The 14,357-nt window shown below is 38.2% G+C and overlaps 1 protein-coding gene across 1 annotated transcript in view; it reads right to left on the bottom strand.

Annotated features, from left to right (window-relative positions):
* Positions 1–14,357, bottom strand: part of LRP2 (LDL receptor related protein 2) — a 153,320-nt gene that overhangs the window by 15,267 nt on the left and 123,696 nt on the right. The window contains exons 62-68 of the mRNA XM_012555290.1: positions 13,549–13,671; positions 11,357–11,485; positions 8,797–8,928; positions 7,780–7,911; positions 6,000–6,143; positions 4,171–4,336; positions 2,390–2,518 (exon numbers count right to left, since the gene is read on the bottom strand). Of these exons, the coding sequence (XP_012410744.1) occupies positions 2,390–2,518; positions 4,171–4,336; positions 6,000–6,143; positions 7,780–7,911; positions 8,797–8,928; positions 11,357–11,485; positions 13,549–13,671 (955 nt within the window). The remainder of the gene's footprint in view (positions 1–2,389; positions 2,519–4,170; positions 4,337–5,999; positions 6,144–7,779; positions 7,912–8,796; positions 8,929–11,356; positions 11,486–13,548; positions 13,672–14,357) is intronic.

Raw genomic sequence — 14,357 nt, 5'->3', positions numbered from 1 at the left:
GCTTCTAGAAGGGTAATAAGCTGTTTTTCTCAGTGACCTGGGTGCTAAGTGACACTGTTTTTATACTCTACAGAAGATGGAGAGATGAAAGGGAAAACAAATACATCTGTGGGCTATCTTTCCTGAAAACTGAATTTCCTTAATATCAACTGGCGAACTCTGAAGGATATATATTCAGGATCTATAAAAAGCATAATTACAAAATCTGTCCATTTCTCAAGAAATATTTATTGAGTGCCTACTGTGTGATAGGCAATGAGATATAAACTCATGGAGTTTATGTTCTAACTATTTTATAATTGGTATTTTGCATCCAGTTTATACTTGATAGTAAAAGAAAGTATCTAAGCATCATAGATTGAATTGGGTCCCACCAAAATTTGTGTCAACTTGGCTAGCCCATGATTCCCAGTATTGTGTGATTGTCTACCATTTTGTGATCTGATGTGATTTTTCTGTATGTTGTAAATCCTAATCTTTGCCTGTGGTTAATGAGGCAAGATTAGTTATGTTAAAGAGGATTAGGGTGGGATGAATTCCTTTACTCAGGTGACAGCTCTGATCCAATGTAAGGGGAGTTTCCCTGAGGTGTGGCCTACATCACCTTTTATCTTACAAGATATAAAAGGAGAGAGAAACTACCAGAGCGATGAGGACCTCACACCACCAAGAAAGTGCTAGGAGTAGAGCACACCCTTTGGACCTGGGGTCCCTGCGCTGAGAAGCTTCTAGACCAGGAGAAGATTGATGACAAAGACATTCCCCTGGAGCTGGCACCTTGAATTTGGACTTCTAGCCTACTGGACTGTGAGAGAATAAACTTCTGTTTGTTAAAGCCATCCACTAGTGGTATTTCTGTTATAGCAGCACTAGATAACTAAGATACTAAGCAAGCAAAGAGGATGGATGGCCTGACATTAAAGAATTACATGGAATTGCACCACCTCAAATATCTAGTGGGACCAGGCAGGTGAGATAAATGTGGAGAGCGGACCAGTTATGAACCACAGAGAGCTGGGGAGAACAAGGCCCTGTCTAAAAGGACAGCCCACTCAGGTCCAGTCAAAACTGCATCTGAGGATGCAGGCCTACCTAGTGTTAATGGTTCTTCTGATTTTTTGTGCCAGAAACTGAGATTTTTCTTTCTTTCTCTTAATTTTAAATGTTAGCAACTAAGTAAGCAAATTTAAAGCTCTGTATAGACTTGAAGCACTTACTAATGAAGATCAAAGACTATAAGCCAAACATGTTTATGGCCCATATTTATACTCTGGCTACCATTTTGCAGCCTCCAATCTAAACCAACTGTCAGGTTTAGACTATACCTTAAGTTCTATTGAGGAATATGTGGATTTTAAACAAATTGAGCTTTGGAAAAAACGTGGCCACAGACCTTCTCCCTATACAGAGTAGGCCCAAAGCCTGTCATAAAAGGCTCAACAACTGACAAATAGGACCTTGTTCAGTTCTAATTAAAAACAATGTACATTTGAAAGAAGTCAGTCACAAAGGACCACATACTGAATGATTCCATTTGTAGGCTATGTCCAAAATAGGCAAATCTATAGAGACAGAAATTAGATTAGTGGTTGCCAGGGCTGAGGTGTGGAGGAAGGATGGGATGACAGCTAAGTGGCACAGGATTTCTTTTTGCGGTAATAGAAATGTTCCAAAACTGATTGTGGTAATAGATAACACAACTCTGTGAATATAATAATAGCCACTGAATTGTATACTTTAAAGGGGTGAATTTTATGGCATATAAATTATATCTCAATTTTTAAAAAACTGGTACGCAAAATAAATTTTCTTCCTTCACGACCTTGTCCAAGCTTACGTCCATGTCCTCTGCTTATGAAGCCTGCCCTGTCTCCCTTTGTCTATCTATCTACATCCAAGACATCCTTCTAGGTCCTGCTGTAGTGCCACTCTCATCCACACTGATCTCTCTGGGATCACATACTTTATCACCTATTATATTTCCAATGGGTCCTAATCTTCGAGGTTCAGTTAAAATGCAGCTCCGTAGCTATGATCTTCTCAGATCCACTGCAAGTAGTAGACCTACCACAGCGTTCATAATAGTTTCCTGTGGCACTCATCCTTTTCCACCTTATATTATAGCCAGCAATTGCTGAATAAAGTAACAGGATATTATTTTATCTATATTTGTAAACGGGATAAAAAGTTATACCTAATTGATAGGGCTTTTGTAAGATTAAAATGAGTTAATATGTACGTAGAGCACTTAGCATAGTAGCTGGCACATGGTAAGAACATTATAAGTGGGACAATTTCAGTACAATTTAAAAAAATCATTAAAGACATGTAATTTTATGAGAATCCACTGGAAAATATCTAGAATATAAAGAATCCTTCGCATACTTACCCTAGTTTGGGATTCACAACAATTGCAGCTGGTTGATCTAGTAGGCTGAAAATGAGCCACTTTCTGTACCTTCCATCAAGCTTAGCCACCTCAATCCGTTTCGTCCTGGCATCTGACCAGTAAATATGCCTGAATTTAGAGGGACAAAGTTAAATAATGGAAAAGGCTAGACTGGTCACTTCTTGGGAAGAGATCTGAAGATAAGGCCATTTAGTTTGGAAATTTTAGCCAGCAAGACAGCTACTCAGATACCCATGATCAGACATAGCGCCCCTCTCTCAGGAATGTCCCGATCTCTTCAGCCAAGGGCCATCTTTGGAAGGTTACACATGGAAGAGTGAGGGATGGAGGGGACTCCAGCCTTATCAGCCAAAGCAGCTGAATCAACCAGGATCACTAATAATGGCAGACAGGCTGGCCTCACATCAGTGAGGCATGTGCTTCCAGGAAGAAGTCATAAGGTACCTATGGGCGGGCCTTTTAATTCTGACTGTTCCCATAAGTCTGTTTCCTCCTCAGCAAAGAGCGCTACCAATTAGGAATCTGGAATCAGCTCAAAGGATGATTGGAAATAGTCCTTCAAATAGACAAACTCAACAAGGTCATCCTACCCTCATTTACACTCCTTAAGGCTGCAGGTCTCATCCTCTTACAAACAGAAAAAGTTCCAGAAGTTTCTTTATTCAATAATTCATTCAGGCTGAGAAAGAGGTAAAACTTCAAACAAGAAGATAGACCTGCCATTGCTTGGCTAGCTTTCAGGAGGAAGTGTTGAAGCCGAGAGTTCCAACTTCCTGACTCTAGTGACAGTTTTCTGAGGGCTTGCTTTCTGACAGAAAACGCTGAAATGAGCCTCCTTTTGACTTGAAGGCACAGTGGGGATTTAATTAACTTCTTTAGAGATGCTCAAATCTTTCAGAAACACCAGACAAGTTTGTTAAAAGGTGAAAATTAATTTATACTGCAAATCACTCTCCAGGAGGGCAGTGAGTCCCTGAACTTCCCTTCTCAAACATTTTTCTATTATTCATTCATTTTCAAGAGCACAGGGGTGTCTATGAATGCTTGTCCACTGATTCTAATGTATCACTTCCCTACAAATGTCACTCCAATATAAACATCTTCCTCAGAGAAGGAGCTTCATAACTTCTCCACATCAGTTTGCCATCTCATGCATCTACCTGATGATGATCCTATTTCAGGTTTCGACTTTAGGGTCATCCAAATGTGTGGTTGTGGTCCCTGAGATTCTAGAAGTTTTTAAAGTGCAGAATGGAACCCACATCTCTATTAACTCAAATCCAAAGATTAAACAGGAAAGTCGAATTTCCGATCAGTTCAGTCTACATAGCCTGATAAAAATGCAAGATGTGGATTAATCATTTCCAAAATAATTACCATATAGAGAAATATTTCATCTCAACTGCTTTGTTGAGAATTGTGAGACTATCCCATTTCTTCAACTAATAAACTACACTACCATGCTGAAAACTGATTTTGGAATCCAGAACTCTGAAAGAATGCTCTCCTAGATATACTATAGAATCTTGACCTCGGTGATTTCTCAAAATTTTCCATGGCACACATACAATATAGGAAATGGTAATGTTTATATAACACACTGGAGTAAACAGCGCTGGTTGCTGGAGCTAGAGCCAGCCTGGGCCTCACTCAGCTGTACCAGGGGCTGAGTATTCATATCTAGACCCAGCTGTAACACAGACAGCAGCAGGGAGCTCTGGCAAGGAAAATAGAAATAAGCAAGAGAGTGGTAAATTTACCTTCCAACCCAGTCCACTGCTAATCCATCTGGCTGTACTATGTATTTCAGGTTCAGGTCAACTACCTGCACGAGATTATTGCCACCAGTTTCAAAGTTGGGGATATAGGCACGTTTGATTGAACCGAAATTAGAGCCCTCGCCTAGCACAGAGTAATACACGACACCTGCAGAGGAAAGACACACGGGTCGGTTTCATATTAAGAACATCTGCTAAGGGAGGAACTGGTGAGTACTGTTCATTATTGGCAGCCCCCCCTTTCCACAGTTCCTTATAATACAAATAATTCAATTACACCAGTATGATAAAATCCCAAAAGCTTTATGCTTGAGCTATTAGGTACAAAGGCTTTATTTGATAACTTATTGATACTTACTTAGTCACCTCAATTTGAGGGTAATTCATTAAAATATATTTCAGCCAAGAGCGTATTCACTCTCATTAGGATCAAATGCTAGTTTTAAGCTCTAATTTGAACTGAATATATAGATAAACAAGGGCCAGGCTGTGGAGAGTTAATAAAGGAGCCATGTAAATAAGAAGTCCAAATTATGTACAGACTAAAGATCGGCATTTAAAAAGACTGTGATTTTTAAGGTACATGCTGAGAACCTGCTGTTTTTCTAGATTTACATTCTTAGAAGACTTACAGTATTGCATAACTAAGTAAAAAATACAACAATAATAAATCTTACATTGGCATTTTCACATCTATTATCACATTCAATCTTCAAAGCAACCTCAGAGATAGGCAGGCAGAACAGGTTACTACACTTATTTCATAGATTAAAAAAAATGAGACCTACAGAATTATTTAAGGTCATAAAGCTAGTAGATGAATGGGACTGGCATAGAAGGTGTGTTTTTTTTTTGTTTGTTTTTTTACTCTTGCTGCATATATCATCACCTCTACACCTTACAGAGCCATGAGAGACTCCACAATAGGAGTTATTTCTTGAGCACCTACCCTGTACACTATCCTAGATGCTGGGCAAGGTGTTAGGTACATAGAGATGAGTTAGAGCCAATCTCTGTATCCAAAGAGCAAATGAGGAGAAAAATATGTGGACATCTCCTTGTAACCCAATATAACACATGCTTTAGTAAAAGTGGGTATAAAATACTACAGGCTCAGGTGTGAACAATCACGGAACTCTGCCAGAAGGAATTACAGGAGGTGACATTTGAGCTGAGTTTGAGTAGGAATTTTACAAGTGTACAGTGGTAGGAAAAATAGCATCTCTATAAGCAAAGACAATGAAACATTAAAGTACAAGGAGATGTGAGGTGGTACTGCAAGGATAATTCCCAGAGATGGGAGAGAAAGTTTGGCAAGAAGTCAAGAAAGGTTGACTGGGATCAAAGGCCATGAAAGATGTCAGGAGCAAGATGGATAGAAGGAGCTTCCTCTTCCAGTCATGCAATAAAATTCACTCATTTAAAAATAAAGTCCCCACTGGCCTGACAAAGACTGGAGAAACCCCAACAGTATGGCCCCTGGACACCTTTTAGCCCAGTAATGAAGTCACTCCGGAGGTTTACCTTTTAGCCAAAGATTAGACAGATCCATAAGACAAAACAACACATCAGCCCAGGGGCAAGGACTAGAAGGTAGGAGGGGACAGGAAAGCCGGTAACAGGGAACCCAAGGTCATGGGGGTTGTTAATCAATGCCATAAAACAATATATGTACTAACTGTTTAATGAGAAGCTAGTTTGTTCTGTAAACCTTCATCTAAAGTTCAATAAATAAAGTCCCCAAAATTCAACATCTTAAAATTTAATTAATTCAATTAATACCAATGACAGATGTCAAAGTTTATACTTACTGAGGCCTATGCCCTCCGGATCCCAATCATAATCAATAGCTTGAATATGCTCCTCATCTTCAAGATAATCTGAGAATTTCTCAGATGAAAGATTATATTTCCGAATTCTAATGTTGTCAGGCAGTAGCAACAAAGGAGGATTACCTGTAAATAAATGAAGAGCTGCTTTACCTTTCTGAATTCCACCTGAACCTTTTTATATACAGTAAGATATACAATGCATAGCTGGTATCCCCTCTCAACTCTTGCTTTAAAACATAAGTTTTTAAAGGAATCTATCTCTGCTAATCAATAGAGCTGACTACCCAACTGGGTTGCAAAATCAATTACTGTGGACATTTTTGTCTCTATTTCAGGTAGAAAGCTAACATATTTTGTTAGGTATATTATCAATTCTTTATTCTTTATTAAGGAGGAGGTTTAGAGCAAGGCAGAATGAAGAAGGAATTTTTCCCCACTTACTAACCCCTAAATAATCTTCATTTTCACTGATTTCATTTCTTCATTCATTGCCATTAAACAGACAAGATTTAGACATTCCATCTCATGAATAAATAGTGTTTACAGCTCTAGTAAAAATCTACCAGAAAGTCATTCCTTACTTTTTACTGACAGATATTTTAGAGGTAATCAGCTCTATGACCCAATTTAGCTCCTAGCTAATGAGGAAAAACAAAAAACAAAAACCTTGTTCTTGATTTTTACCTAAAGCAGCTATTTCATTGATGACACATCCCGAGAGGCACTGTTTGGAATTTTTTATTTAATTTACTTGAATAATGTCAGTCGAATCCAATTTAAGTAACTTTTAATAGATCATTTTATATATTCCCTCTACCTTGAATTATTCTAATTTATTTCAGTCATGTTCTCCGTACAAAGATTTAAACATTTCTAATTTGCTGCTTAATTACCAGACCAACGGTTCAAATGCCTTTACCCTAGTTTTCGTTAGTGTCAAAAATGTTTGGAGGGTAAAATATTCAAGCATGGTAGTCAAATAAATGCTTTAAGAACCCTATTTATATGAAGAAATCGAGCAACCATTTAGCCATTGTACCCTTAATTTGCAAAATAAGCCTATTTTCTTATCAAGTCCTTTAAACTCTAGCACAAACTCCAAATCTATACTGTCTATACTCCTAAATAGGGTATACTGATTTAGATGAGACCTCTGGAAAGATTATACCTATGACATATTCTTCCTCTTGTCATTTCTGTCTAGTACTTATTACTGCTTTATATCAGGTCTGATTCTCAGATACAGGAATTAGGTTAAAATGTAGAACTAATGATTGACTCCTGTCTATCTGTGATCTGGGGGAGAGGGGAGAATCTGTCAACAGAGCATCCTAGATTTGCCCCAATTCAATATGAATGGTTTTGTGACACATCTTGAATTACAGGGCCTTGGATCCCCACGGAGGTGGGAGCTAGAGGGCTTCATTAATTTCCTTTTCTTGTCATTGGAGCCTTTAGAGGGTGACATCTCGTCCACTTTTTGAAATTTTTATCAAGGTTGGGTGAGAGGCTAAACCCAGAATATAAGTAATACCAGACTCTTATCATTTTAAATCTTATGTATTTGTTGGGGGATTGCAGTGATGGTTTTAAGCTAGCAGGTGAGGAAAAAGAAGAGACAGGATGGGTATTGGGAGAGAAGTAGCTGGTGAGTTAAAAACAAGACTCTTAGGGACTGACATTTATTTTCTGGTATTTCATTACACATTAGTATTTATTCCCCCAAAAGCCAATTAATCCTAACATGAAACCACCGTACCGTCAGCTGCACATCGTTTTCCGTAGGGCTCACCCATAGACGTGAATCCCTCCACACAAGCACATTCATAACTTCCTTTGGTGTTATGACAGTCCTGGGGACAAGTCCCAAACTGCTCACATTCATTGATGTCTGCAGGCAAAAAAATAAATAAACAAACATGCAACATTTGCTCCCACCCATTCCTTATAGACCCTGCTTCCGTTTAAATTCACATTCACAAAGAGGACTGCAAAGAGTACAGATGAAAATAAGCAACAATAGCCAACATAGCTGGAACACTTAGTAAGTTTCGGACAGTGTGTCACATGCTTTTTCATTTAATCTTCCAAAAATCTTCTATGCGGTATAGACTATTATTAAGCCCAAAGTCCCAAAGCTGGTAAGTGATAGAGACATGGTTCAAACTGAAGAGCTTGAATCTGCTCCATAGATGAGCAAAAATTTCCCTCTTAGTAAAGTAGCTGTCATTTTGTTGTTGTTATTGCTTGACATCACTTTCCTTTTGCTCAGGAACAGGAGTCACTGATTTGGATTTTCAGTTGAGTTCTTAATAAGCTTCAGCTCCCATAAGAAATCTTATAACCATCCAAATATGACACATCATGAGTTAGAAACAGTAAATTCAAATAACAAAAGAAAACTAAAATCATACTTATCACTTAACATCTTGATAAGTTACCTTCCAAGTCCATACCTCAGAACTCATTTGCCTGCCCTAAGTGGGTATATAATAAATACATGCTGTTTGATTTATGAAGAAAGTAAGACTTGTGTTTATTTTTCTTTTAAATTATCTCACATGTTGATACTCTGATGGCCATCTCACCAATGTGTTAATAATTCATATCAATTCCAAAAATATTTCCTGAGCATGCACTTTGCTAGTATGTATGTATGCAGGGGGGTAAACCAATTTAACCTCATTAAGGGAATTAAACAGTGATTTAATAAAAAGGAATGAGTGGAAATCTATAATGCACAAGGCTCTCCTAATAAGAATTGAAGGAAACATACCTTGACATAAGTTTCTGTTCGAAGTACCCGCTTTGTACCCAGGTCTACAGGTGCAGATAAATCCTCCTTCATTTAACTGGGTACAATTATGTTGACACAGATTTTCAGCACATGATCTTTGTTCTCCTAAATCTGAAAAAAAAAAAAAAATCCCAGCATTACAAACGAAAGGTATAAACTACATAACTCACAAATGAACAGTTAAGTGGTACACCAGAGTGAACGCCTACCCATCACCAACTATTCTCTGACCTGCCTAGAGTGAGTCATGGTCTCATAAGGCAAGAGTCCTTAACAAGAGCCGAAACCATGTAAAACTGTGGGAGTCTTCCTCAACTCTGATAACCTTCTTGCATTCATTTACATTTCATTTGACCATTTTAATCCATATAACAACTAGATTCCCCAGATCCAGACATATAAAGTCACTCAATTTTTCATTTTATGAAGAAGGAATAAGAACCACTAGACAGAGAAACAGCAAGCTAATCTATCTTTATAATCATATAAATAATATTTGCAACCTGAGGTTAACTTCTTTCTTTTGTAGCTCAATAGAGCTAGAAATAGTAATGTCTTTCCAGGTTTTTAAATATTTTTAAAAGATGAAACATAGGTTTCAAGTACCTCAGTAAGGAGGTGGAAGAGGAAGAGAAGGAGAGAGGAAGAGGATGATGAAGGGAGAAGGAGGAGGAAAAGGAAGACAAAGGAAAATTTATAAAAGGCAAATGCATTAGCAACACCCAAGAACTGGTATTTTAAAGGATTTTATGCCTCAGCCAAAATACCAGCCACAGCAGAAAGACTGAATCCCACATGATAGATCCACTTAGTATCTAAAAGTGATGCTACCTCCATACCCAAATTAATGTCTGTGCTACTTATTCCCTTTAAATAAACACTGCTTTTAATTACATGCCATCTAAAGAAGAAGCACTGTAGTCAGTTTTAAGCCTTTTGACTGACACAGGCAACTAAAAAAGAAACCAGTGTTTGACCCAAACTCCTGGAACAGTTCATATCAATCTCTGGACATCAGAACCAGAATCTGCCATCCAGCTTTGCAAATCCCCTCATGTTCGTGCTTTTTAAATATTTCATCAAGTCACTTCATTATGTCAGAAACGCTATTACAGGCAAAGCAGCTAGGGTCACATAACAATGTGTGTATAAATTTTTGTATGAGAAACTTGAACTGTAAACTTGCACTGAAAGCACAAAAAAAAGAAAAGAAAAGAAAAGAAAATGCTGTGTGACCACAACCAAGTTACTTATGCTCTCAGAGCTTGATTTTATAGATGGAATACAAACAGCTACCTAATAGGGCAAATTAGATAGCGTGTGTGAGAGCACTTCATAAGCTATCGAAGACTATAAAGCTGTGAATTATTAGCATGTCATTCCAACATTTCCACCACAAGATTGATCTAGAACTCTTTCAGTTGTGTTCATCACCCTTTGCCTACACAAAGCCCGCCCTCTACTTAAATAAAAATAAGTGCTCCTTCCAAGGTTCCCTATGGCATTCCTATCTTTATCAGCTACCCTTAGTTGACATCTAAAGCCACATGCCAAAGGTACTGCATGTATAGCTTAAGATGAAAAATGTGCAAAGTAATAAGCTAAATACGTGGCTACAAGGTGTTCAGAAGCATCTAATGAACTGGTATGAGGATGTGCTCTGGATACAGGTATACCGGAGTTCAAATCCTGACTCCACCAATTAAGGGTAGGAGGTCTCTGGCAATTTACATAATCTCTAAGGGGGTGGTGAGTGGTAATTAAACCTAACTCATAGGATTCATTGTTTTCAGGATTAAATGAAATAAACCAATGGACAGTGTTTAGCACTGTGTCTAGTATACCTTCTCACTTTTCAATTATCTCATTATCTGACATTTCACATTTATGGCTACGGTAAAAAATCTACGACATTTGTGCATTAACAGTGTATCTCTGGCAGTTACAAACGTACAAGGCGAGAGTACCGCTGACTTTGATGGTTAAGGTTATGTGTCAGCTTGGCTGGGTCATGATTCTCAGTGGTTTGGCAGTTATATGATGATGTAACTTGGAAGTTATATAATGATGTAGTCATCCTCTACTTTGTGATCTGATGTGGGCATCCTCTACTTTTGCATAACACTGATTTTACATAACAACCTGGTCTTGGAAGCTAACCATGTCAGTAAGTGAGAAGAGGGTGTATAGACTAAGTACTCCATAACAAGTAGCTACGGTCTGAATGATATCCCTGGGTGATGCTAATGGTTAACATGCGCAGCTGGAACTTGGAGGTTTTAGTCCACCCAGAGGCACCCTGGAAGAAAGGCCTGGTGATTTACTTGTGAAAAATCAGTCACTGAAAATCTTATGGAGCACAGTTCTACCTTGACACACCTGGGATAGCCATGAGTTGGAGTTGACTCAACAGCAACAGGTTGGCTGAGGTTCAGAGCACAATTAATCGTGTGGTTATCATCTCCTTTATGTTACTGCACACTTTAATTAGGTAAACATGAGTTACTACAATGACATATAAAAATGAGTATATACTTACTGCAACCTGTTTCATCAAAATGGTCACCACAGTCATCGACATTATCACATACATAGTGCCGTGGGATACAATGTCCACTGCCACACTTAAATTCATCTTCTGTACAAGGTCTAGGGGTTGGAGCCCTACCTATAATTTAAGAACAAATTGAAGTCAGAACTTTTCTTCTGTGAAACAAGATGCTTCCCCCACGTGGCAGCAACAGTTATTCTTCACCAAATCAACACCTGCTTCCCAACATTTCCCAGTTTCCTTTGCACTTAGTTCGGAACCATGACACTAGTTCTGGCCAATTGCCTATGTCATTTCTATACAAAGCAATTAAAAGCCCATGTGCCTCTTACCCTGCTATGGCAAGCTTGGCAATATATATTCCAGGTGGCATAGTTACAAGATAGAGGAAGGCTGTGCAACCTACATTGGCCTTTATATGAGTGAGAAATATGTCTTAGTTATACCACTGAGATTTGGGAATTTTTGGTTGCAGCAGCTAGCTTTCATTACCCTGAATAATACAAAGAATGGTAACAGAAGTAGCACCGTTCCGTAACAAAAACACAAGATAGATGGCAACGGCTTAACAGTTGAGAGGCAAGCGATGAGGAAACTGATATTGGAGGTAAGAAAGATGGAGATGTGTTATGCAATGACAAAGCATTTCATAAAGCTGTTGCCTCTGAAAAATCAGAAGGCAGACCACGTATTTACTGAACTTGTAGATCTAGAGAAAGAGGTTGGAAATACAATGTTAGTAATGTGCATTGGTTGCCTTACCTCAGTTTGGCAAGGTAGGTAAGAACGAGATAAGCTCAGGTAAGAACTGGTTGATTTATAAGCAGAAATGAAAGAAAATAAAGTCCAGAAATTTGTAATATGGGAAAAACCAACTGTTTCTAGATAATAATTCTTAATTTTAAAAGGTTTTGAGAGGCAAAAATCCAGTAAAACGTCTCAGTTGTATAAAATGACTACCCATCTATTTTTCTATATAGCTTGAATGTAACTGACAATCAGTTGAAACACAGGTGCATTAGGGCAAAGAAACAAAATACATTCAAGAGCTACGGGAAGTATAAAAGCTTACTGCTCCCCCTTTCAACTCTCTGCTTTGACCAAGTCCCACAAATGTTTTGCTCCACCAAAAAAAAAGGGCAATACTAATAGGTAAAAGGGAAAGAGGGAAATGTACTAAAAAAAAAAAAGCTTTATTTCCAGTTTCACATCCTTTTGTGTTGTACCTCAAATAAACACCATAACAACCTTATAGCCACAGGTTCATCTCTGCCAAAAAATAAAACAAATAGGTACAAATGTTGTAATGTAATCAAAGTCTGCACTGACACACAGAACCCACTTGAATGGGAGCTGGCAGGGAGTCAAGGCACAGAATTCTAAGGCCACACAATACAAGGGATATAAAATGGAGAAATCAGGCATTTATGTAAATGTTCCCAGATAATATCATTTTAGAAAAAAAAAAGGCAACTGCAGTCAGGGAAAATAACTTTCTTTACTGGCTTTTCTATAGGTATATTAAATTGCCTAGAAAATTGATCAATTCTCTCCTTCAATGGATAGATTTCAAAACATTCTGAAAGTAAAGAAAATTCACAAATTTTTTAATATCTAAAATATTAAATGCAGCCAGTTTGAAATTTCTGCCTTAAACTAATCTATCATTTTTCTCCTCCGCAAAATGCACTTTTATTTGAAAGAAGGCTATTAGGTAAGCTCTGTTAACACCAGTGCTGCCTTATTTAACATGGTATTTTCAGTTGTGAGTTGAGAAGGAATAGTGTCATTCACATCCCTAGATTGGCAGTTAGGTTGGAGAGTGCCCAAACAAACTTCATTTTAGAAAATAAATAAACCATTAATTTGTGAAGTAGCGATGAATCTCAGAAGAAAACTCAACCAATATTTCATGTTTGCTTTTTAAATGTTTAAACAAAGACTAAAAAATTAAGGGACGTGCCAATATCTTGCTCAAATGAGATAGAAATAAGTGGGCAGCGCTGAGAAAGACTTGTGCTTATACAGTCTTGTAAACAATTTTCTATCAGCACACAGAGATCTGCAGCCATAAGTACAACTTCTCTATAGAAATAATTGAAATCCAAGGGGTACATTTTGCAAACTGCAGACAATTAGGGTCCCTTAGCTTTTCCTTCTCCCTTTTGATTTTTGCTTACACTGCTCCTCCCTCTCATCACTTCCATCTCCACAGTCATCCACATGGTTGCACAGCTTGTGTCTGTAAATGCATCGATTGTTGTCACAACGGAAACGGGATAGTGAGTCACAGGGAACATTAACTGAAAGGAAAGACAGACAAGTTAAGTGTCAATATCTGAAATGCTCCCATGCCACTGCCCGACTTGTTTATTTTATTCATTCATTCATTTGAATCAATCAATCAACAAATTCATCTTGAGTATCTATTATACACCATGACACTATGCTAGGCACAAGATACAATGGGGAACAAGAAAGACACAGTCCTTGTCCTCATGGAACTTTCTAGCAGAAAGAAAAGATATTACAAATTAACCATTCAATTATAACTGTGATAAGAGCCACAAAGGAGATGTGCTATGAAAGCATCTACTGAAGAAATCTGGTATAGATCGGGGTGGGAGGGTGGTCAGACAGGCTTCATATGGGAAGGTTCTGAGTTATGAAGGAGCATGGCAGGCATTGAGCCTAAATGAAGGTCTCTGTGGCTGCAGCACAGAGTGAGGAGGACAGGGGTGGCCATGAGGGTGGAGAAGCCATCAGGACATCCGTACATGGGTTCTTATCTGAATGGCCAGGGGGCCACTGTTTCGTCCTTCTAACTGTAGCTGCCATTGTCTTTTCATTAAAGTTTTGTGCTATGATGGACTTTCCTTTCCCTTCACCTCTTACATTTATCAAACTCTGAGAGAATTTATCTAACCCTGAGAGTTAGACTTCTAGCTGTTACTAGAACCCAGATACAGGGGACATGGTCCCTTACGTG

The sequence above is a fragment of the Trichechus manatus genome, unplaced genomic scaffold (assembly GCF_000243295.1).
Source record: "Trichechus manatus latirostris isolate Lorelei unplaced genomic scaffold, TriManLat1.0 scaffold00037, whole genome shotgun sequence".
In the NCBI taxonomy this organism is placed as follows: domain Eukaryota; kingdom Metazoa; phylum Chordata; class Mammalia; order Sirenia; family Trichechidae; genus Trichechus; species Trichechus manatus.
Note: the sequence above shows the minus strand (reverse complement) of the source record. Positions and strands in the feature narration are given on the sequence as shown.